At 53.0% G+C, this 26496-nt stretch overlaps 1 protein-coding gene across 1 annotated transcript in view; it reads right to left on the reverse strand.

The window, feature by feature from the left end:
* The window catches only part of GAS7 (growth arrest specific 7), a 101366-nt gene that overhangs the window by 12984 nt on the left and 61886 nt on the right, over positions 1-26496 (reverse strand). Inside the window, exons 2-7 of the mRNA XM_061577120.1 lie at positions 16388-16511; positions 9339-9413; positions 7649-7713; positions 4664-4711; positions 3480-3569; positions 3041-3156 (exon numbers count right to left, since the gene is read on the reverse strand). Coding sequence (XP_061433104.1) covers positions 3041-3156; positions 3480-3569; positions 4664-4711; positions 7649-7713; positions 9339-9413; positions 16388-16511 — 518 coding nt within the window. The remainder of the gene's footprint in view (positions 1-3040; positions 3157-3479; positions 3570-4663; positions 4712-7648; positions 7714-9338; positions 9414-16387; positions 16512-26496) is intronic.

Raw genomic sequence — 26496 nt, forward strand, 5'->3', positions numbered from 1 at the left:
AAAATAGACGTTTTGATCTCGTTAATTAAAATTTGCAACGACAAGCACACAATGTGCCTCTTAGCGAGTGGTGGAAATGAGCCTGAAGCAATGAGGGATTAGGCGTTTTTATATTTAAGTCACTCACAGATAAGACTCCCCTTGACTAACAGAGAGACCCACATACACACACAGAGACCCACAGACACACACACAGACCCACAGACACACAGAGAGACCCACATACACACACACAGACCCACATACACACACAGAGACCCACACACACACACAGAGACCCACAGACACACACAGAGACCCACAGACACACACAGAGACCCACACACACACACAGAGACCCACAGACACACACAGAGACCCACAGACACACACAGAGACCCACAGACACACACAGAGACACACACACAGAGACCCACGACACACACAGAGACCCACGACACACACAGACCCCCAGACACACACAGAGACCCACATACACACAGAGAGACCCACAGACACACCACACAGACCCACAGACACACCACACAGAGACCCACAGACACACACAGAGACCCACAGACACACACAGACCCACATACACACAGAGAGACCCACAGACACACACGGAGACCCACAGACACACACAGACCCCCAGACACACACAGAGACCCACAGACACACACAGACCCACAGACACACACAGAGACACACATACACACACGGAGACCCACAGACACACACAGAGACCCACATACACACACAGAGACCCACAGACACACACAGAGACCCACAGACACACAGAGACCCACAGACACACACAGAGACCCACAGACACACACACAGACCCACATACACACAGAGAGACCCACAGACACACCACACAGACCCACAGACACACCACACAGAGACCCACACACACACACAGAGACTCACAGACACACACACAGACCCACACACACACACAGACCCCCAGACACACACAGAGACCCACACACACACACAGAGACCCACATACACACACAGAGACCCACAGACACACACACAGACCCACATACACACAGAGAGACCCACAGACACACCACACAGAGACCCACATACACAGAGACCCACTAGACACACCACACAGAGACCCACAGACACACACCGAGACCCACAGACACACACAGAGACCCACAGACACACACAGAGACCCACAGACACACACAGAGACCCACACAACACTCACAGAGACCCACAGACATGCACAGAGACCCAGAAACACGCACAGATAACCACAGACTCGCACAGAGACCCACAGACAACGCACAGAGACCCACAGACTCACGCAGAGACCCACAGACACACACACACAGAGACCCACAGACACACAGACACACAAAGACCCACATACACAAACAGAGACCCACAGACACACACAGAGACCCACAGACACACACAGAGACCCACAGACACACAGAGACCCACAGACACACACAGAGACCCACAGACTCACACAGAGACACACAGACACACAAAGAGACCCACAGACACACACAAAGACCCACAGACACACACAGAGCCCCACAGACACACACAGAGACCCACAGACACACACAGAGACCCACAGACACCCACAGAAAGACCCACAGACACACCACACAGAGACCCACATACACACATAGAGACCCACAGACACACCACACAGAGACCCACAGACACGCACAGAGACCCACAGACACACACAGAGACCCACAGACACGCACAGAGACACGCACAGAGACCCACAAACACACACAGAGACCCACAGACAACGCACAGAGACACACAGACACACACAGAGACCCACAGACACACACAGAGACCCACAAACACACACAGAGACCCACATACACACACAGAGACCCACATACACACACAGAGACCCACAGACACACAGACACACAAAGACCCACATACACACACAGAGACCCACAGACACACACAAAGACCCACAGACACACACAGAGCCCCACAGACACACACAGAGACCCACAGACACACACAGAGACCCACAGACACCCACAGAAAGACCCACAGACACACCACACAGAGACCCACATACACACATAGAGACCCACAGACACACCACACAGAGACCCACAGACACGCACAGAGACCCACAGACACACACAGAGACCCACAGACACGCACAGAGACACGCACAGAGACCCACAAACACACACAGAGACCCACAGACAACGCACAGAGACACACAGACACACACAGAGACCCACAGACACACACAGAGACCCACAAACACACACAGAGACCCACATACACACACAGAGACCCACATACACACACAGAGACCCACAGACACACAAAGACCCACATACACACACAGAGACCCACAGACACACACAGAGACCCACAGACACACACAGAGACCCACAGACACACAGAGACCCACAGACACACACAGAGACCCACAGACTCACACAGAGACACACAGACACACAAAGAGACCCACAGACACACACAAAGACCCACAAACACACACAGAGCCCCACAGACACACACAGAGACCCACAGACACACACAGAGACCCACAGACACCCACAGAAAGACCCACAGACACACCACACAGAGACCCACATACACACATAGAGACCCACAGACACACCACACAGAGACCCACAGACACGCACAGAGACCCACAGACACACACAGAGACCCACAGACACGCACAGAGACACGCACAGAGACCCACAAACACACACAGAGACCCACAGACAACGCACAGAGACACACAGACACACACAGAGACCCACAGACACACACAGAGACCCACAAACACACACAGAGACCCACATACACACACAGAGACCCACATACACACACAGAGACCCACATACACACACAGAGACCCACAGAGACCCACATACACACACAGAGACCCACATACACACATAGAGACCCACAGACACACACAGAGACCCACAGACTCACACAGAGACCCACAGACTCACACAGAGACACACAGACACACACAGAGACCCACAGACACACACAGAGACCCACATACACCCACATGGACCATTACCGGTCTCTGACGAACTCGGCCATCTCCTTGGACATCTGGCGCCCCTTGAGCTGCTTGGAGACGATCACCTCGAAGCCGCTGGGCCCCGCGTTGCCCTGCGCGTCCTTCCTGTCCGACTGGACGCACGGGACGAGCGGCAGAACGGTCACCGCGTGTGGCCGCAGGGGGGGGGGCAGGGGAGACGATGGGGGGGGAGGCGGGGGAGGCGGGGGAGGCAGGGGGAGGCAGGGGGGGCGGGGGGGGCGGGGGGGGCGGGGAGGCGGGGGGGGCGGGGAGGCGGGGGGGGCGGGGGAGGCAGGGGGGGCGGGGGAGGCGGGGGGGGGCGGGGGGAGGGGCGGGGAGGGTAGGGGGCGCGGGGGGTCGGGGGGACGGAGGAATCGGGGGGGCGGAGGGGGTGGGGGCAGCAAGGGGCGGGGGGGGGGGGCGGTGGGCAACTCACCCAGAAGTAGTCGCAGTAGCTCCACTCGCCGGGCTTGAGCAGCGTCTGCTCGCAGAGCGCGTCCGGGTGGGGGAAGGTGACTCCGTTGATCTGCACGGGGAGGGGGGGGGGGGGGGAAGGCCGACAATCCCGATCAACGTCGCTCCTCTTCCCCCGGCGAGGGTTTTCGCGTAGCCCACGCTCGAGTTCACGGTTGCGTTGGGGAGCGGCGGCGCTGCGCTACGAACCCGGCGATCCTCCCGTTCGCGGCCAACACCGGTGACGAAAATATTTTTCTTTTTTTACCTATGTGACTTTACCGAAAAAACCAAAGAGTTTGGGTGATTTATTTAACTTTCTTGTACTATGCACTCCTATCGTGTTTTTGTACTGTTTGTAGCGTTCTTACCCACTACCCTTATTGGACATCTGCGAAAAAGCGCTTCATAGCTCATCGGATTCCTCCCGTACAAATAAATATTATGATTCTGTATTTGACTCACGGATAAGCCCCCCCCCCCCCCCCCCCGAGGCTAACGGAGAGGCCCACGGACACGCACAGACACATTCTTAGGTTTTTTTGGTAAAGTCACGTAGGTAAAAAGTTAAATCAAATTAATAAAAGTTAAATAAAAATGAAATAAAAATCACGACGTTTCGGAGGCAACACAAGCTTCCGTCTTCAGGTGGAACCGTCACAGCACGATAGCTGTATCAAGTGAGAGAAATTCCAAGAAAACAGTCCTTGTATATATATTGTGACGGTTCCACCTGAAGACGGACGCTTGTGTTGCCTCCTAAACGTCGTGATTTTTATTTTATTCTTATTTTATTAATTTTAATTTTATACCTACGTGACTTTACCGAAAAAACCTAAGAATATTAATCCTTGCAGTCACGAAAGCTTCAAATATACAACTAATACCCACAGACACGTTCGGGGGGGGGGGGGGAGGTTGCAGTTGTTTCCGTGAAAATCGGACAAACGACTCGCGCGTGCGTCCGGGTCGTGCCGCGCGCTCACTCGGCGCGACGTCCCCAATGTTCCTTTCGGGGAGGCGGCGGGAGGGGGGGGGGGTAACGGAATTTGGCGACGGGCTCTCGGCGTTCGGCCCACCGAGTTTTTGGCGGAGCGAAAACGCCGGGCATCGTGGGCGGCCGTGGGAGCAGACGGAAGCCGCGGGGGTGGGGGCCGCGGCACTTACCGTGAGCGTCGTGGTTGATTTTTTCGACGGAGATTCCAGTTGCGAGCCCTGGAGGAAACGGAGCGGAGGTCAATCGCGGCGAGCAAAGGCGCAGCGCCGAAATGCCTCGCTCACGGCACCGCTGCTGGCGGCAAGGGCCTCCGCCAGAGGGAACTCAAGGGAGCCCCTTCCGGAGTCTGTTTTTGGCCTACTCTTCCACATCGGCGAGGCCATTGCTGGTTGCAGCGCGACCGTTCACTCCGACTCGCGTAAAGCCGTTGGGTGCCACGGTGGCTAGGAGATGTTAACTACCTCGCCTGGCACGCAAGAGTTCGTGGGTTCGATCCCGAACATTATGCCTGCTGCTGTATATTTGGAGTTTGCGTGTCTCTCTCTCTCATCATCATCACGGTGGCTATGAGATGTTAACTACCTCGCCTGGTGTACAGGAGGTCGTGGGTTCGATTCCGACCCTGATGATGCCTGCTGCTGTATATTTGGAGTTTGCGTGTCTCTCTCTCATCATAATAACGGTGGCTAGGAGATGTTAACTACCTCGCCTGGTGTACAGGAGGTCGTGGGTTCGATCCCGACCCTGACGCCTGCTGCTGCTGTATATTTGGAGTTTGTGCGTCTCTCTCTCCCGGTGGTCGCGTGGATTTTTCTCCAGGTCCTCCGGTTTTACCTCAACGTTTAGAATCGACGTGCGTTTAGTGTATTTGGCTGGGATGAATGTCCACGTGATGAAGATAAGCCCACGTGGTTGAGCTCTCAATGCTGATGGCTAGGTCGCTGTAAAAATAAATCAAATGTTGTTTTAGGAAAAGGTGGAAATTACCCTCTCTTTACCCCACCGCCAGCGCGCGGTGGTGGGTGCAGCACTGGCGGTGTGAGTGTGTGTGTAACACTGGTGGTGTGTGTGTGTGTAACACTGGTGGTGTGTGTGTGTGTAACACTGGTGGTGTGTGTGTGTGTGTAACACTGGTGATGTGTGTGTGTGTAACACTGGTGTGTGTGTGTGTGTAACACTGGTGTGTGTGTGTGTGTGTGTAACACTGGTGTGTGTGTGTGTAACAGTGGTGGTGTGTATGTAACACTGGTAGTGTGTGTGTGTGTAACACTGGTGGTGTGAGTGTGTGTAACACTGGTGGTGTGTGTGTGTGTAACACTGGTGTGTGTGTGTAACACTGGTGGTGTGAGTGTGTGTAACACTGGTGGTGTGAGTGTGTAACACTGGTGGTGTGAGTGTGTAACACTGGTGGTGTGTGTGTGTGTAACACTGGTGGTGTGAGTGTGTAACACTGGTGGTGTGTGTGTAACACTGGTGGTGTGTGTGTGTGTAACACTGGTGTGTGTGTGTGTGTAACACTGGTGGTGCGTGAGTGAGTGTGTGTGTGTGTAACACTGGTGTGTGTGTGTGACACTGGTGTGTGTGTGTAACACTGGTGGTGTGTGTGTAACACTGGTGTGTGTGTGTAACACTGGTGGTGTGTGTGTGTAACACTGGTGGTGTGTGTGTGTGTGTGTAACACTGGTGAGTGTGTGTGTAACACTGGTGGTGCGTGAGTGAGTGTGTGTGAGTGAGTCTGTGTGTGTGAGTGAGTGTGTGTGTAACACTGGAGGTGTGAGTGTATGTAACACTGGTGGTGTGTGTGTGTGTAACACTGGTGTGTGTGTGTAACACTGGTGTGTGCGTGTGTGTGTAACACTGGTGTGTGTGTGTGTAACACTGGTGGTGCGTGAGTGTGTGTGTGTAACAGTTGTGGTGTGTGTGTGTGTAACACTGGTGGTGTGTGTGTGTAACACTGGTGGTGCGTGAGTGAGTGTGTGTGTGTAACACTGGTGTATGTGTGTGTAATACTGGTGATGTGTGTGTGAGTGTGTAACACTGGTGGTGTGTGTGTGTAACACTGGTGGTACGTGAGTGAGTGTGTTTGTGTGTGTAACACTGGTGGTGTGTGTAACACTGGTGGTACGTGAGTGAGTGTGTGTGAGTGTGTAACACTGGTGGTGTGTGTGTGTAACACTGGTGGTACGTGAGTGAGTGAGTGAGTGTGCGTGTGTAACACTGGTGGTGTGTGTAACACTGGTGTGTGCGTGAGTGTGTAACACTGGTGTGTGTGTGTGTAACACTGGTGGTGCGTGAGTGTGTGTGTGTGCGTGCAATGCAGATGACTCTGGGCGTGGGAGTGAACGTGCCGATCACCGTGCTGCTCCGGCAAGGTCACCAATCAATGAATACCCTCCCCGGCCCAGAGGTCATCCCGGCAACTGCAGTCCATTACTCGCCAAGAGCATATTTGTTGGTGAAACGGCGCTTAATATCAAACACTCGTGCCAAGATCACGTACACAAGACCCCCCCGTGTAGCCTTCACAGACTGATGCCGTTAGCGGCACGGCACACGAGGGTGTGGGTTGCCAGCACCACTCCCGACCGCCTTTGTCTCCCCCAGTGGCAATGTTTACACACCGCACCAGGTACTCATTTGAGGTTGAGTCGTCATAGGGGAGGCCCAGGACCGGTTCAGATAATCGTCACTGGGTGTTGGCCGTGAGCGGGAATCGAACCCGGGTGGCCAGGTTCGTAGCGCAGCGAAGCGCTAACCGCTACACCACCGCTCCCCATATACAAAGACAAAGATCCCCATATAGCCTGGAACAGACTGTTGGGGCAAGTGCTGTTAGCGAGCACCTATGAAGGCCGGCATGGCACACGAGGGTGTGGGTGGCCAGCACCACTCCTGACCGCCTTTGTCTCCCCCAGTGGCGATGTTTACACACCGCACCAGGTACTCATTTGAGGTTGAGTCGACCTAGGGGAGGCCCAGGACCGGTTCAGATAATCGTCACCGGTGTTGGCCGTGAGCGGGAATCGAACCCGGGTGGCCAGCTTCGTAGCGCAGCGTAGCGCTAACCACTACACCACCGCTCCCCATGTACACAAACACACGCACACACACACACACCATAATGGATGACATTTGTCTCAAGTTTTTTCTCTTGCCTGTATGTCGCTGCTGGACTTCCTCATGTTCTTCTGCGATGGGGTGGGCGACAAGGAAGCCTCACCTGCAAACAAGAGAGCCGGTTCACCCACCAGGCAATTAAAATAATCCGCTCGCTCATTCGCTCGCCCACTCATTCCGCCTTCACGCCAAGAGAATGCCCCCACGCAGTTGTCGCCGGATGGGCGAGGGGGGCCGACTGCCAACACGGGCGGTGGAGTGGTCGCCACCAGCCCGGCGGCCAAGGAGAACCCCTAAGATCGAATGTGGGAGACTGTTTGGGCAAATCTATGGGGTTATTTTAACACGTAGGCACTCGCGACCAATATTATATCATATCGATATCCATTGTACTTGATATGTGTACATTAACCACTCGCCCCCCGCCTCTGGTCTTCGCAGCTGATTGGTTCACAAGTGACGACGTCACATTTGTCCCCACGTCTATTTAAGATCGAGACAGGAGGAGGATTTCTCCACAACTCTTGCGGTTCGACCTCGGCAGGCCGCCCCGGTTAACAACCGCCGGGGCGTGCCGCTCTGCGGAGCGCACGGGCAAGGCCCTCGTGGTCACGGGATCGGCGCGAGCACCGCACGCGCCCAATGATTACGTCGTCATCGCCATCATTACCATCCCTAACGCCGACAATTAGGGACGGAACGGTTGATCGCGGTTGGGTCTTGGCCGGGAGCCCGTTAAGTCACCACGGTTACGCAAGGGCAGGGGGCGCGGCTCTTGAATCGTCCACGCCGGGTCTCGCCCGCCGGTGGGAAAACTTCCCGCGAGCCCGGGGTGGGTGAGATCAGCCGAGCCCCGGCCGGTCTTGGAGCGCGGCCACCGCCCTTTTGTGGGGTCAAAGGGGCAGCGGCCTTCGCTGTACTCCTCAAGCCGCGAGCGGCCTCCGCTGAAAGGAGGCCGTCGAGGGTACGTGGGCCTCCTCTGCCATGCCGGCCAGACGTCTTGGTAGCGGTGGCAGTACCCGCCCGTGCACTGCACCACCATACGCGACGTGCCGATCCACCCCGAATTGCCCGTTCCCCCAGAGACCCAAAGAATCACCGAGAGACACCACGAACCCACATGGGGACGCGCAGACCCGTAGGCTCGCACGGATCATCCGTAGACTCACGCAGACTCGAAGAGACCGACAGACTCGCGTAGAGACTCACAGACTGACGTAAGAGAGCCGTGCCATACGGTGCAATGCGATTGACGGATCGCACTTCACGTGGTCACAATCAGGCGGCTCCGTAACCGTTTAGAATTCTGAGACATCTGCAAGTCACATCGTGGACGGGGTCCCGTTCACCGCTGAATCTCGGAACGCACAAGCGGCTCAGAGTCAATTTTATTGAGAGAGGCGTAGCAGCAGCGCCGTCGTTTTTTAAAAGACGTCGTTACTCACCGCAGAGAACCGTAGCGACACGACCGCCGCGCTCAACGATTGATAAGCCGGCGTCAAACTGTGCCGCACGTAACCCTCCCGCGTGACCTCGTGGGAGCCTCGGTACCGTTAAAGTTCTGTCATTTTTTCTTCCGGTTCCGTTGCGATGACGAACGCCCACGTCATCGGAAAACGCAATCGGAAGAAAAAACGGATGACGCACGTCATCGGAACGGGAAAGGGTTAAATCCACTCGCCCCACCCCACCCCCCCCCATCACGTGATTGCCCTCCCCGCGACTCACCGGTGGGAGACGGCGTGGAGGGCGTCGACACGGACCGGTTGGAGGCCTCGCCCGTCGGCCTCTCCCAGGTCGTCTCTGCGACGGGAAAAAAAATATAAGCGGAACGGTCGAGGCGCGGTCCGTGCGGCCGGAACATCACAGAGGGGGGGTCGGGGCGGAGGCCGTGGGGTAAGCGGGCGGGACGGGAGCAGAGCACCGGAGCTGCAGACCCCATCCGCGTCCGTCCGCCCGGCAGGGTCAAAAGGGTCACGGCGTTTGGTGGTTAAAAAGTGTGGGTCCTGCCACCTCGTCCGAGAAGTCTGGCACAGTGTGGAAGAGTCGGCGAGTTATCGTTTCTCAAGGGGCTGTCTACAGCAGTGGTTCTTCTTAACCCGGGGTGCGAGATGACCTTTCTGGAGGGGTAAGCGAGGCATGGCCAGATTTTTTTAGAAGGTAAAGCATGGAAAACACAAGTTAAGCACGGGCGCGTAAGTACAACGACTTTTTAGATTTCGATTTAATGCTTTCGTGACTGCAGGGATTCATATTCTTGGTACTTTATTTTATTATTTCCCTTCTATGTGATTTTACCGAAAGAACCAAGAATACAACTACTTTGTTTGTATTGATTAACGTGATAAAAAATATAACGATTGAGAACTAAAGGGATGGGAGGGTGCAGTAAAAGGTTAAGAACCACAGCTCTAGAGCTTCCTCTAGTATCACTATCACTAGTTTTATTTCACCAGGTAAGGCCCCACGTGGCTTATCATCATCATCATCACGTGGAAATGTAGAGCAGCAGCCGCGTAACTCTCAACGCGTCACGTTGCTTGGAAATGTGGAGGGAAAACCCGGAGGAACCGGAGAAAAATGCACACGACCACACACGGAGAGAGAGAGACACGCAAACTCCAAATATACAGCAGCAGGCGTCAGGGTTGGGATTGAACCCACGACCTCTTGCACACCAGGCGAGGTAGTCAACATCTCCTAGCCACCGTGATGATGAGAGAGAAATACACGCAAACTCCAAATATACAGCAGCAGGCGTCAGGGTTGGGATTGAACCCACGACCTCCTGCATACCAGGCGAGGGAGTTAACATCGCCTAGCCACCACGGCGCCTGGGATAACGCCCAGGACCGTGAGCGAGACGCCTACGGGTTAGGGAGGCCTTAATCCAGCAGCGGATGGATCACGGCCGATGACGACGTACACTGCACACAGTGTTGGTGTACGGTGCTTTTTCTGCAATATTTAGCGGTCTTTTCTTGGTTTTTCTGTTTGCATTTAGTCACTACAAGATGTTTTCTTGTTCATGTTTTTGTTTTTTTTGTTTGTTGCGGTTGCACCCGATTCAAGAGCCGAATGGCTCACAGGGGCTATACCTAATAAATGAACTTGAAAACTTGAAACTTGATGAGTTGAGCACCACTAGAGGGCAGCAGTGGCCAAGCGGTGGTGGTGGGGCAAATCGTGGGGGAAGCCGAATCGGGGCGGGGGGGGTCACAGCTCCGAGGCAGCAGAGTAAGCTCACGTACGACGGGAAAACCGTTCAGCAGTAAAATAAAAAAAAATGCATATTTTTACTGGCAAATGACGTTCCCATAGTGTAGATGCTCGCCCCGAGCTCTCATACTCTGATGGTGCATTGTCTTTGAGTTGTGCGCCTTTTGGCGTCATCTGGTCCAACCCATGTGAGACTAGGCTCTAAGGAAAGCTGTCTCGGGTGTGGACCGATCAACTTCAAGGACAGTGCACATTATCAGTGTTATGTCTTTTGTTTGTATTATGACTGCAGGTATTGCGGTCTATGCAAACATGACTCCTTGTAAAAAGGTGTCAGTTTTGTTGCCAGATAGAAGGGTAAAAAAAACTATTATCAGTAAAAACGACATCACGGCGGTGATACACTCCGCAACTAACTCCTGACGCGGTTGTATGTATGTTCGTTCAACTTCTTCCACAAACCGTGCGTAGCAAACCGCGCTACAGATTTCACGTTGACCACCTCCCGGCGGAGGCCGAATCCTGATGAGGTCACTCACGCGATGCATACAGAGGGCGGTGTGCTTCGTGTGGGTTCGATCCCGACCCTGACGCCTGCTGCTGCTGCTGTATATTTGGAGTTTGCGTGTCTCTCTCTGCACCGTGCGTGGTCACGCGGATTTTTGACTCCGGGTCACCTGCGAATTTTGTCCCGTGCTCAATTCGGCTAATTTCCAGCATCTCCAGAGTGAGTCAAAAAACAAAACCACCACCACCACCACCACATCGGTTTGACCGTCAAGAGGTTACGCTCGAAGTCACATTTTCTAAAGCAGCTCCGTGATTTCAGACTTTCCGCGGGGCGGGCTCCCTCCGTTAACGCGCGCAGCATCTCGCATTCCTCCGCCAGAGCTCCGAACGGATTCCCCATCACGCGACCGCGATAAAACCCGGAGGAAATCGACCGCCCCACCCCCCCCCCCAAAACACGACGCGCGGGGGCAAGTGCACCGTAACGATGCCGACGACGCGTGAACAAGACGCGCCGGACGTTTCGGCTCGAGAACGAGCGCGAGGGCCCAAGAATTCCCGGTGAGGTCCCATCCCCCGCGCCAGGAAACGGACACGTGATGGTAAAGCAATCGCCGTTGTCTCTGCTGCGCCCACGCAGGTGTCCACATCATCATCGTCGTCGGCGTCGTGTGGAAGTTCGTGGCACAGCCCTCGAAACACTCTAAATGTGTTTGGAGGGGACACGGAAAAAAAAAAGCGGAGGACCCGGAGAAAAAAATCCACGCGAACCACGAGGAGAGAGAGAGAGAGAGACACGCAAACTCCAAATATACAGCAGCAGGCGTCAGGGTCGGGATCGAACCCACGACCTCCTGCGTATCCAGGCGAGGTAGTTAACATCTCCTAGCCACCATGATGACGATTATGAGAGAGAGAGACACGCAAACTCCAAATATACAGCAGGCATCGTCAGAGTCGGGATCGAACCCACGACCTCCTGCGTACCAGGCGAGGTAGTCAACATCTCCTAGCCACCGTGATGATGATTATGAGAGAGAGAGAGACACACAAACTCCAAATATACAGCAGCAAGCGGCAGGGTCGGGATCGAACCCACGACCTCCTGCACACCAGGCGAGGTAGTTAACATCTCCTAGCCACCGTGATTATGATGAGAGAGAGAGACACGCAAACTCCAAATATACAGCAGCAGGCGTCAGGGTTGGGATCGAACCCACGACCTCCTGTGTACCAGGCGAGGTAGTCAACATCTCCGAGCCACCGTGGCGCTACGAGAATAGAAAATACGCCACGGATGATGTCGAGTTAGCTCCGGCACGAGGGGCCCACTGCTGGGGGTGGGGGGTGGAGCACGCACCCCTCCCCTTATCGACAGGGTGCCCCCCCCCCACGTGACAGCCCCACGTGACAGCCCCACGTGACAGCCCCACACTGCCCCCCCCCCCCCCCCATCCGAGATCAACTGGAGCCAGGTCACCCGTTGCTCGCGACCCGGGTTTTTGAATGATAAGTAGTAAACGGACCACACAAGACTAACTGCGATTGACCGTACCCCCGCAAGGGTTTGCTCACTTCAACCCGCGGCCTCGTGTTGGAAATCCTGGGAAGAGAGGAAAAAATAAAATGTACGACCTCATCCCTACGGGCAATGATTTACGACGCTGCGCCGATGCCCCAAGCTGCCCCCCCTACCCCCTCCCCCTGCCCTCCACCACCCCCCGGGGAAGCATCGCTGGCAGGGATGCGCCCCACAACAGCCGCTTGGATGGTCTCGCGGAAAATGTGAATCATTTCTGGAACGTAAACTCGGGTCACTCCGGCCAGAAACTCCGCCGCCGCCGTTTCTGGCAGCCGCCGTCGGCACGGACGGACGGCTTCCTCGAGACGTAGCGCTAACGAGTCGACCGGAGCACTGCAATGAACTTCATCTAAACTAACACGGAGTGGTCTTGGTCGCGTAAAATATGAAATGCACGACGCCGGTTGCAATTGCCGGCGAAACGGCTCGGCGCTCGAATTGTAAATGTTGTGGGGTTTTCTCTCCAACGCGCCGTTTTTGCTGTGCCAGTAACGAATTGGCACGTTGTGTTCACGTGACAAACCTTACTAATTGTCCGTGTCAGGTGGTGGCGGGTTTAACGATGCATTTATATCTTCTTGGTTCTTTCGGTAAAGTCACGTAGAAGGGAAATAATAAAATAAAATAAATTAAACATAATAAAATACAATTCTCACGACGTTTCAGAAAGACAGCGTCTATCCGACAGACCTGTTCTTCACCTGAGGACGGCTGCTTGCGTTGTGGTCGAAACGTCGTGAGAATTATTTTATTATTTCCCTTCTACGTGACTTTACCGAAAGAACCAAGAAGATGAATCCCTGCAATCACGAAAGCTTTAAATCGAGATGCATTTATATTTAAGCGATTCAACCCAAGAAACAAAACCTCTGTAAAGGATGAAACTGAACAATTTTTATTTTACCAGGTAAGGCCCCCTGAGCTGTGTAGATTTTTTTCAGAAGCGGCCTGGCTATCACTATGATAGCTCAACGAAGAGGATGATCATCGTCACGTGGACATTCCTAGCAGCCGAGCACTCTAAGAACACGTGATGTTGATTCTAAACGTGGAGGAAAAAAATCGGAGGACCCGGAGAAAAATCCACACGACCTTCTGCGTACCAGGTGAGGTAGTTAACATCTCATCACGGAGAGAGAGAGACACGCACACTCCAAATATACAGCAGGCAGTCAGGGTCGGGATCGAACCCACGACCTCCTGCATACCAGGCGAGGTAGTTAACATCTCATCATGGAGAGAGAGAGAGAGACACCGCAAACTCCAAATATACAGCAGGCAGTCAGGGTCGGGATCGAACCCACGACCTCCTGTATACCAGGAGAGGTAGTTAACATCTCATCACGGAGAGAGAGAGAGAGACCGCAAACTCCAAATATACAGCAGCAGCAGGCGTCAGGGTCGGGATCGAACTCACGACCTCCTGTATACCAGGCGAGGTAGTTAACATCTCATCACGGAGAGAGACACGCAAACTCCAAATATACAACAGGCAGTCAGGGTCGGGATCGAACCCACGACCTCCTGCATACCAGGCGCGGCAGTTAACATCTCATCACAGAAAGACAGAGAGAGAGACACGCAAATTCCAAATATACAGCAGGCAGTCAGGGTCGGGATCGAACCCACGACCTCCTGTATACCAGGCGAGGTAGTTAACATCTCCTAGCCACCGACGGTGCTGGGAGAATATAGGTCATAGGTGATGTTGAGTTCGGTAGGGCAATGGGAATTCTTCATCTGAAAAAAAATGAGACAGAGGCCACAGGGTTGGCGGTGAATAATATTTGGAGACTGCACGTTGCACACGATGTGGCCCTGATAGAAATCAGTAATCTCGCAAACATTCGACTCCTTTGAAGAATGCTTCTTTCAACTTTGGTGAATGTTTACGTGCCCGTGTAGGGGCTGTTCACCGAACAACATTCTTCGTATTAGGGCCCCAATGGTGCATATGGTGCATCGTGCAGCCCCCAATGATGATTCACTCTTTCTCTCTGCCTCTCCGTCTCTCCGTCTCTCTCCGTCTCTCTCCCTGCGTCTCTGCCTCTCTCTGCCTCTCTCTGCCTCTCTCTGCCTCTCTGCGTCCCTGCGTGTCTGCGTCTCTCTGCCTCTCTGTGTCCCTGTGTGTCCCTGTGTCTCTCTGCGTCTCTCTGCGTCTCTCTGCGTCTCTCTGCGTCTCTGCGTCTGCGTTTCTCTCTCTCTGTGTCCCTGTGTCCCTGTGTCTCTGTCTCTCTCTGTCTCTCTCTGTGTCTCTCTGTCTCTCTCTGTCTCTCTGTGTCTCTCTGTGTCTCTCTCTGTCTCTCTCTGTCTCTGACCTCTCTCTCTCTCTCTGTCTCTGTCTCTGACCTTTCTTATCTCTCCGTCCTCTCTAAATCTCCGTCAGGAGGTGCCGTCCCCCGGAATGCCTGAGATGAGATGTCACCGGCTCTGTGAAGAAGCGGGTGCATTCAAGCACCCAATGAATGCTAACATTATCCCCATAATAGCCGTTTGTTTCCTGAGTTTAATGCAAACTTCCGCGACAGAGTTTAAAGTCTTCTGCCGCGATCGTAACACGCGGGATTCACGAGGGGTGCGGTGAGCGCCAGCTTGCGACGGAGAAACGTTTCGGGAGTCCGAGAGTTCAAATGAAATCTAACTTTCACCACAGCGGCCGCTTTGGTGAAAACGTAAACAACAAAAATTAAAGTTTACTTACATTTTTTTATTAAAACGGCAATGGATACCCGTAGTCATTCATATGCATTCATTAACCCCCCCTCCACCCACATACGTTGTGACTACGGTCTGCTCTGGATGGCCCACAGTCGCATACCATTGGAGAGGTTTTTTCCCCCATCTATATATATAAAAGAGAAATTTGTGAAAACGTGTGTATGTTCGAAATGTTTAGCATACTTCCCGACATGCAAAAAACTTGAAATTTGGCACGTGGGTAGCTTCCAGACTGTACACAATGTAAAAAGTATAACAATAGACTTTTGTATTTGGGGGGGAGGGGGGGGCGCAATAATGGATGTAATATTTTGCAAGACAAGTGAGCGGTGACGTCACACCTGTGACGGGTGACGTCACACACCTGTGACGTCACCCGCATGCTGCAGCGTCACGCAGGGTGCCTGCTGACGTCACGCATCCCCCCCCCCTCCCCCCACCCTCCGCGTAGGCCGCGTGTTAATCCATGACAAGAATCCAAGTCCCGGGGCGAAGCCGGGTAGTAGAGCCAGTTAACAATCAAATAGTGGCTACATCATGGGACCTTCTTTGCCAGTACCAAAATATACTAATAGGGTTTTTCCCCTTTTTTCTGGCAACAAAACTGACACTTTTTTTTGCATTTGACTGCAAGTATTGTGGTTAATGTAAGCATGATTCCTTGCAAAAGGTGTCAGTTTTGTTGCCAGAAAAAAGGGGAAAACCCCTATTAGTAATCAAATAGCGGTGGTGGTAGCAATGAGGTCACCGTGCGTGAAGGTGTTGACGTAGTACTTCTGTCCCTGCGGGCTGATGTAGCACTGCCAGCCTTGGGGCAGCGGCGTGCTGCATCTCTCCTCGCCTCCGCCCTGCGGACTCCCCGGAGCTGACATCTGCGGCCCAGCGTGCGTCCAGAGCGAGAGAGAGAGACAGAGAGAGAGACAGAGAGAGATAGGGACACACAGAGAGTGAGGAACAGAGAGAGACAGAGAGAGAGACAGAGAGAGAGGGACACACAGAGAGAGAGGGACAAAAATTAGACTTTTGACTTTCAAACAACTTTTATTGCCGCCAGCAGCAAAAGCACTGGAGGCGATTTCGATATGAAACACACAAAGTCACCAGCAACACAAATGAAAATAAACGCTACAAATCGACGTGCCGTGGCGCTAAAAGCACCGCGCACAACATGAAAGAAAAGTCACGTGGTGGTGGTGGTGGTGGTCATCGCGCACGCCACGGTGACGAGCGAGCGCTTCACAAGGTGAACACCACGATGGTGCCGTCCACGCTGGTACAGAGGGCTTTACCGGCTCCCCAGCGGACACACAGAGAGAGAGACTGAGAGAGAGGGGGACAGGCGATTAGTTACGATGACGTTTGCCGGACGCATATCGATAGCGCAGTACTCAACAAGTCTTACTTTTGTTATTCGTTCATTCATCCGAAGCGTACGCTGAATAACAGGCAGTCGAATTTCGATTTAAAGCTTTCGTGACTGCAGGGAGTCATCTTCTTGGTTCTTTCGGTAAAGTCACGTAGAATGGAAATAATAAAATAATAAAACATTTACATAATAAAATAGTTCTCACGACGTTTCGGCCACAACGCAAGCAGCCGTCCTCAGGTGAAGACCAGGTCTGACACTGTCTCCCCGACAGACCTGGTCTTCACCTGAGGACGGCTGCTTGTGTTGTGGCCGAAACGTCGTGAGAATTGTATTTTATTATGTTTATTTTTTATTATTTTATTATTTCCCTTCTACGTGACTTTACCGAAAGAACCAAGAAGAACAGGCAGTCGCTTTTTGGCCACTGGACCCGTTTGCTAGGAATTCTGCGTAACTTTCTTGGCAACTCGGCCACCGCTGTCGCTCCCCTGTGAAGGTTGCCTGGCTTGGCTGGGAAGTTGGTGATTGCGCTCTGGGATGTTGCAATAAACCATCGTGGGATGTGGCAGTAGACCACGTGGGATGTGGCAGTAGACCACGTGGGATGTTGCAATAAACCATCGTGGGATGTGGCAGTAGACCACGTGGGATGTGGCAGTAGACCACGTGAGATGTTGCAATAAACCATCGTGGGATGTGGCAGTAGACCACGTGGGATGTGGCAGTAGACCACGTGGGATGTGGCAGTAGACCACGTGGGATGTGGCAGTAGACCACGTGGGATGTGGCAGTAGACCACGTGGGATGTGGCAGTAGACCACGTGGGATGTGGCAGTAGACCACGTGGGATGTGGCAGTAGACCACCGTGGGATGTGGCAGTAAACCATCGTGGGCTACGTTTCTTTGCTGCGAGGATTTCTTCGCCGTCGTTTGCGCTGCTTTCTTTTGTTTCGGTATGATATCTAAATGCGATTATTAATTTTTTTTATTTTGCTCGGTAGTAGGAGTCGGGGTTTTCATTTGCTCGGCGTGTACGGCTGTACGCGTGTAGGGCTTCTTTCGCGCAGCGCGTAGCCAACCGCGTATACAGCAGCAGGCATCAGGGTCGGGATTGAACCCGCGACCTCCGGTATACCAGGCGAGGTAGTTAACATCTCACCACGGGGAGAGAGAGACACGCAAACTCCAAATAAACAGCAGGCGTTAGGGTCGGGATTGAACCCGCGACCTCCTGTACACCAGGCAAGGTAGTTAACATCTCCTAGCCACCGTGATGATGATGAGAGAAAGAGACAAGCAAACTACAAATATACAGCAGCAGGCGTCAGGGTCGGGATTGAACCCGCGACCTCCTGTACACCAGAGCGAGGTAGTTAACATCTCCTAGCCACCATGATGATTATGAGAGAGAGAGAGACACGCAAACTCCTAATATACAGCAGGCGTTAGGGTCGGGATTGAACCCGCGACCTCCTGTACACCAGGCGAGGTAGTTAACATCTCCTAGCCACCGTGATGATGATGAAAAAGAGTCAACACACAAACTCCAAATATACAGCAGGCGTCGTCAGGGTCGGGATTGAACCCGCGACCTCCTGTACACCAGGCGAGGTAGTTAACATCTCCTAGCCACCGTGATGATGATGAAAAAGAGTCAACACACAAACTCCAAATATACAGCAGGCGTCGTCAGGGTCGGGATTGAACCCGCGACCTCCTGTACACCAGGCAAGGTAGTTAACATCTCCTAGCCACCGTGATGATGATGAGAGAGAGAGACACGCAAACTACAAATATACAGCAGCAGGCGTCAGGGTCGGGATTGAACCCGCGACCTCCTGTACACCAGAGCGAGGTAGTTAACATCTCCTAGCCACCATGATGATGATGAGAGAGAGAGAGACACGCAAACTCCTAATATACAGCAGGCGTTAGGGTCGGGATTGAACCCGCGACCTCCTGTACACCAGGCGAGGTAGTTAACATCTCCTAGCCACCGTGATGATGATGAAAAAGAGTCAACACACAAACTCCAAATATACAGCAGGCGTCGTCAGGGTCGGGATTGAACCCGCGACCTCCTGTACACCAGGCGAAGTAGTTAACATCTCCTAGCCACCGTGATGATGATGAAAAAGAGTCAACACACAAACTCCAAATATACAGCAGGCGTCGTCAGGGTCGGGATTGAACCCGCGACCTCCTGTATACCAGGCGAGGTAGTTAACATCTCCTAGCCATCGTGGTGCCAAGCATTATGACGGCCGGTGGCACCGCCTTGCCAACTATAAATGTGTAATCTCGGTAAATGCTTAACACGAGGTCACACACAGATTAACTTGAGGGTCAAGCCGACTTCCTGGCTCGCGTTTGTTTGTTTTACGACAAAAAAGAACGCAAACTCCAGCCACGCGTTAGTGGGTGTGTGAACCCACGCCACCGGGCCCGAGAATGTGTGTGCGTGTGTGCGTGTGTACGTGTGTGCGTGTGTACGTGTGTACGTGTGTACGTGTGTACGTGTGTGCGTGTGTGCGTGTGTGCGTGTGTGCGTGTGTGCGTGTGTACGTGTGTACGTGTCCGTGCCGTGGATGTATAGTTGGCATAGGAGGAGGGCACAGGCGGTGCATCGGCCAGTCGTCTCAGTCAGTCAAACCCACGGCACCTACTGGGTCTGCCTCGTGACCTCCTGCCGGCGGGCATTCGACACTTCACGTGGCCTCAGAGTGCACGTAGCCTGGCACAAGCGTCGTGGGGACGTCACGGCCACTTGGCGGTGAATGGGGGTTGTTGTGGTTGTGTGTTAAAGTGTGGCGTGCGGGCAGCGTTGAAGGTTAGCGTGCTGCGCTGCGAACCCGGTGACCCGAGTGTAATACTCGCTCACTGGCCAACACCAGTGGCAATATTCTGAATCGGTCCTGGGCCTCCCCCCCAGTCGACTCAGCCTCAAATGAGTAACTGGCGCGATGTGTAAACATCGCCACTGAGGAGACAAAGGCGGCCGGGCGTGGTGTTGGCCACCCACCGCCTCGTGTGCTGTGCCAGCCTTCATAGGTGCTCGCTAACACCACTTGCCCCAACAGTCTGTTAGGGCTATACGGGGGATCTTTGCCTATGTTGAACTTTTATCGCACCGTACGTAGCCAACCGTTGCTAATTTGAGGTGCGCAAGCAGGGATAACAAACTAAACACAAAAAGTAGTCCTAAAGAATTGAAATAACGTCGTGAGAATTTTATTGTTTTAGATTTTTCTTATTTCATAGCTTCCCTTCTACGTGACTTTACCGAAAGAACCAACAATATCAGTTCACACTAGTTAAGGACAACGACCTGAACACAGGAAGCAGAAACGAGCGGCAGGGAGAGCCGGGCCGGTGGACGTCGCGCAGCTGAGGACCGTCGGCATCGACACGCCGCCCGTCACGCGAAGAACGTTCACCCGGCGTGACGCTTGCGTGCGTGCGGCCCTTACCGGCGGCGGCCGGGACGAACTCGGCGGCCGTGCGGCGCCCGCCGTCTTCAGCCGGCCGTGGCGGAGCCGCCTCGCCACGCCGAGCACGTTCACGCGGCGATCACGCGCGTCCGTTCGCGTGCGCGGTGACACGCGTGTGCGCGGTCACGTGTGTGGCCGTACGGCAGCCGCGTCAGCTGACGGCCGGCAAGGCTGTCTTGGGCCGTCACCTCATCCGAAAGCAGGGCTTTCGGATGCGCTTCCGTGGCCGTCTGGAGCGATTTCCCTTGCGATATATCAGGAAGTCACTGGGAGCTCAGCGACTTTTAAAGCATCTACATTGACACACTCGTTTCTTTTCGATTTAAAGCTTTCGTGACTGCAGGGATTCATATTCTTGGTTCTTTCGGTAAAGTCACGTAGAAGCGAAACAATAAAATAATAAAAATATAAAACAAAATTGTTTGATATTCTCGGCTATTAATGTTCGAGGTATTTTTTTTTCTTTTGTTTTATATTTTTTTAATTTCATTGTTTCCCTTCTACGTGACTTTACCGAAAGTACCAATAATATACACTCATTTCATTAGAACTGCTTCGTTCGTTCAGTTTGTTGTCGTTTACCCCCCCCCCCGCACCTCCGATTAGCGTGCTTGTCTACCTACGGGAGCGAAAGAAGTTCAACGCACACACACACACACAAGCTCGACACGGCACGGCTTGGGTCCCGGGTGTTAATCGTCGTGGGAATGCCACAAACATTCCAAGCCGCCCTCCTCCTCCTCCTCCATGACTGCCGACGAGTGGCAGAGAAACCAAATTCCTCCGTAAACGATGACGTCTGTTCGCCCCGGCCGAGATCCATCGCCGTTGTTGACATTTTATTTTTCTCCCCCTTCTGACCGCAAACCCACCCTTGGCGGATTTCGAAGACGTCTTGCTTCCCTTTTGACGTCTTGGGTTTGCGCCGTCCTGGGTTCCACTCCAACCGGATTCATTCTCGGCTCATTCAATGTTCGCGGTGGTTTTTATTCTTTCGGATTTGCGAATTTTTCTTTTTCCATCTCGGTGCCAACAGGAGGCGGTGAGGGACGCGCATGGTGGAGCGAGCGAGCTAGGGCTGGCGTACAAAAAGGGCCCTGCTCTTTCACCCGCCAATCGACTGCTTCGGCCGGTGTCATGAACTCGGGCCGAGGTGTGAAGGGGTTTTTAACCAACGCATTCCACAGCATCCAATTCCGGCCGTCGCCTGACGAGGCTGTGACTTTACCGGTGGAAACTGCCACGGCACGATGATTGTCAATGTTGCTGTGGGTGGGTTTAGTCTCCAACGCACCACCGGTGTGTGCTGTGCGAGTCAATAATTTTGTTCACGTGACAAACATTACTAATTGGCTGTTACTTTTCGATTTAAAGCTTTCGTGACTGCAGGGATTCATCTTATTGGTTCTTTCGGTAAAGTCACATGGAAGGGAAATAATAAAATAATAAAAATAAAACATAATAAAATACAATTCTCACGACGTTTCGGCCACAACGCAAGCAGCCGTCCTCAGGTGAAGAACAGGTCTGTCGGAAAGACAGCATCTGAATGAACACCACCAAGCTTGGCAGCGTATATTTAACCTGAGGACGGCTGCTTGCGTTGTGGCCGAAACGTCGTGTGAATTGTATTTTATTATGTTTTATTTTTATTATTTTATTATTTCCCTTCTACGTGACTTTACCGAAAGAACCAAGAAGATGGCTATTACTCTTTGGTTCTTTCGGTAAAGTCACGTAGGTGAATTTTTAAATATTTTTTATTTTTTCACCTACGTGACTTTACCGAAAGAACCAAAGAGTATGGATCCTTGCAGTGACAAAAACTTCAAATCGAGAATAATTGGCTGTTTCGGGTGGTGGCGGGTTTAACGACACATTTATATATTTACGCGATCTAACCCAACAAAACCCCTCTTCTGGATGATATTGTTCCCGAAAGCCCGACTGCATGTTAAACCAACAAAAACCTCTATCATGGAGAGGTGCATTCATTGTTTCTTTCATTAATAAAAAAAGAAATGCATTTCCCCCCCACCAACCCCCAACGCAATTTTACGCTAGAGATGCTGACGGCCGTGTCGATACATTCATCCAGCAGCGGACGGACCATGGCCATCTTCGCCAACCCCGGCCATCGACCCCGACCCCGGCCACCGCCGTGTGGGCAGGCGCTCGCAAGGCTTCCGTGGCCCGTCGTGATGATTGCTCCCCCTGGCGCATTCCGGCTTCGTGCTGTTGCCACAGCTGGTCGTGGAGAATCTCCAAAGGCGGTGAACTTCAAAGTACCCTGCGTCCCGTGACTTGCAAATCTCAGCAGGGCAGCCCAGGAGGCGGGACGGTGGATTCGACTCGATGGGTATCCGTGGGGCCAAATCCGCTGGCCCCAAAACCAAAACTGAACTTTTAATTCTTTAACAGATAAGGCCCCACTGAGCTATGCGACTCTTTATGAGAAGGCACCTGGCAATCACAAATGATAGCGCGGTGAAGTGGCTTATCATGTGGAGATTCACAGGAGCCAAACACTCCAAACGGATGTTTCTAAATGTTGAGGGAAAAAAACATGGAGGACCCGGAGTCAAATCCAAGCGACCACGGGGAGAGAGAGGGACATGCAAGCCCCAAATACACAGCAGCAGGCGTCAGGGTCGGGATCAAAACCACGACCTCCTGTATACCAGGCGAGGTAGTTAACATCTCATAGCCACGGTAATGATGATGATGAGAGAGACACGCAAACTGTAAATATACAGCAGGCATCAGGGTTGAGATCGAACCCACGACCTCCTGTGTACCAGGCGAGGTAGTCAATATCCCATAGCCACCGTGGCACCCCAATTCCACGCGACTCCGACAAGTTGGCTGCGACAGATGCCAGAAAGTACTCAGCGGGGTCAGGACGTGGTCATTGCTGGTGTCAAGTTCAGGGTCCACGGGGAGGGGCCGGGCGGCTGAAAGATCAGAGCGCTGAACTGACACCGCATGGGCTTGTGGGTTCAAATCCCACGTTCCAGAGGCCTGTAGTTAAAGTGTGGGCGAGGTGATGGTCTCAATCCAGTGAATAATAATAATAATAATTGCGCACACACACACACACGTGCGCAGCAAAGCCAAAAACAACCTCCGTCGCGCTAAATTTGCTCTCGTACGGCAGGGCTCAGCGGGGAAAGTGCTGCCCTTCCACCGCGCGCGGACCAGACGCCAATCGAAGAGATGGCTTCTCAAGAGGCAATCCTCCGTGATGTCCGTTTCCGCGGCGGTGCCATCCCCACCCCTCCACTGGGATTTTTGCACACAGCGTTGGTGTACGGTGTTTTTTTTTTCTGCAATATTTTGCTGTCTTTTCTTGGATTTTCTGTTTGCACTTAAGTCACATATATCACTTTGAGATGTTTTTTGTTCGTGTTTTTGTTTTTTTGTTTGTTGCGGTTGCACCCGATTCAAGAGCCGAATGGCTCACAGGGCTATTCCTAATACATGAACTTGAACTTGCTAACCCGGGAGAGAGATCCGAATGCCAGGGCCATCGGAGTCAGTACCGCGAATGCCACCACATCGGCTCCACCCCACGTGGTCCGCCTGCTCCATCCCGTAGCACTGAAACCTCCATGCACCTGGCCTGGCACCAGGCCTGCGGTGACGTCACCGCTCCACTCAGTGGGGAGCGGTGGTGCAGCGGTTAGCGCCACGCTGCGCTACGAACCCGGCGACCCGGGTTCGATTCGCGCTCACGGCAAACACCAGTGGGGATTAATCTGAACCGGTCCTGGGCCTCCCCTAGGTCGGCTCAGCGTCAAATGAGTACCTGGTGCGGTGTATGAACATCGCCACTGGGGAGACAAAGGCGGTCGGGCGTGGCGCTGGCCACCCACCCCCTCGTGTGCCGTTCCGGCCTTTGTAGGTGCTAGCGAACAGCACTTGCCCCTATAGTCTGGTAAGGCTATACGGGGGATCTTTGTCTTTGTGTGTGTTACTGTGTATGTGTCACCGTGCGTGTATCAATGCATCTGTGTTAATGTGTGTGTGGTCCTGGGCCTCCCCTAGATCGACCCAGCCTCAAAATTAGTACCTGGTACAGTGTGTAGTAAACATCGCCACTGGGGAGACAAAGGCGGCCGGGCGTGGTGCTGGCCACCCACCCCCTCGTGTGCCGTGACGGCCTTCATTAGGTGCTCGCCAAACAGCGCTGCGTGGTGGGTGGCAGAGATGTGGGAGCATAGAAGTACGGTAAACTATGATCATACCAAGACGTCGATCCCTCCCGGTCTGCATCAAACTCGCGACCGACTGGAGCGGTGAGCATCCAGAGTCAGGATCAGCGTGTTTATTGACACTGGGAGAAATCCGATGAGCCGAGAAGCTCTTTGTGTCACAGACGTGCACACGACCGGCGCCGAATCGAGAGAGGCCCTCATCCAGCAGCGGATTGAGAAAAGTTGCTGCAAATTCTTCTTAGTCTTCATCTTCTCCTTGGTTTTTTCGGTAAAGTCACGTAGAATTGAAATAATAAAATAAAACATAATAACATAATTCTCACGACGTTTCGGCCACAACGCAAGCAGCCGTCCTCAGGTGAAGACCAGGTCTGTCGGGGAGACAGCGTCTGAATGAAACAGCACCATGCTTGGAGCGTGTTTCATTCAGACGCTGTCTCCCCGACAGACCTGGTCTTCACCTGAGGACGGCTGCTTGCGTTGTGGCCGAAACGTCGTGAGAATTATTTCATTATGTTTTATTTGTATTATTTTATTATTACCATTCTACGTGACTTTACCGAAAGAACCAAGGAGATGAATCCCTGCAGTCACGAAAGCTTTACATCGAAAGTCTTCATCTTCTTCCTCTTCCTCTTGGTGATCACCGTGCAAAGTGCAACGGACGGCGCTGGTGGCGCCATCGCTTCCCGGTCTCCGGCTCCTCCTCGCCAAGCTGGCGATGGCTCAATCGAGGAGTGCGCAGTCAGCCTCCGCGTCAGCGGTCCAGTCATGAGACTATTCGGGTCGATGTTGCTGCTATGAATGTCCAACACGATAAGTCCACTTTGTTGAGCTGTCATTTGTGGCCAGGTGGCTTTTGAAACAAAAGTTTCAACCTCCGTGGGCTTTGCCTGGTAGGATGGGGATGGTTGAATTTGTATTTGTATGTGTTTGAGTGATTTGTTTACCTTTCTTGCACTTTACACTCCTCTTGTGTGTTTGTTGTTGTAACGTTCTAACCCCGTGCCCCGACCGGACATCTATGAAGAAAAAAAAAGAGCTTTACAGCTCACCGGATTGCTGCCGCAGTCCAAATGAACATTCTGGTTGTGATGACGCTACACGTGTCGTCGACCTCCGTGCTCTGTACCACCTCGAGAGGGGACGGTGGGGCCCACGAAATGAACCGTCAAGTGCCACGGTGGCCATGCCAAGAACGGTCGGGCACGGGCTCGAGGCCAAGGGGTAGTTCCCCGTCCGGCACGTGTCTGTCATGGTAGGGGTGTACCGCGGGTTCCGGCTTCCGCTTGCCTAACGAATTATTGCAGCGCTGTATTCTTGGTTCTTTCGGTAAAGCCACGTAGAAGGGAAATAATAATAAAAAATGGTATTTTATCATTTCTCTTCGGTCCAGTGCCCGAACACGGGCCATGCCATTGTGTGCGAATCTGACCGCGTGCTGTACGCAGCCGATGATGACGACAGTGACGGCCGTCAGCCGCCGATGCACTTTGGCTGGAAATTTTTTCATTATTTTATTATTTCCCTTCTACGTGACTTTACCGAAAGAACCAAGAATATGAATCCCTGCAGTCACGAAAGCTTTAAATCGATATTGCAGCGCTGTTATAGGGCTCGCGCTCGTTGCACGCACACGAAAAAAAAAGTTGATCTTTCAAGGAGGAATAAAACCGAAATCAGGTCATCCTCGATGCAGCAGCAGCAGCAGAAGCTTTTGGCTGAGCCGTCAAACAAAGACGGCGGTCAGCACGTCGCGCGGCGCTTTCAGATGCGCTT

Source organism: Lethenteron reissneri, chromosome 63, assembly GCF_015708825.2.
Source record: "Lethenteron reissneri isolate LAM-NWPU_2019-01 chromosome 63, ASM1570882v1, whole genome shotgun sequence".
Taxonomy (NCBI): Eukaryota; Metazoa; Chordata; class Hyperoartia; order Petromyzontiformes; family Petromyzontidae; genus Lethenteron; species Lethenteron reissneri.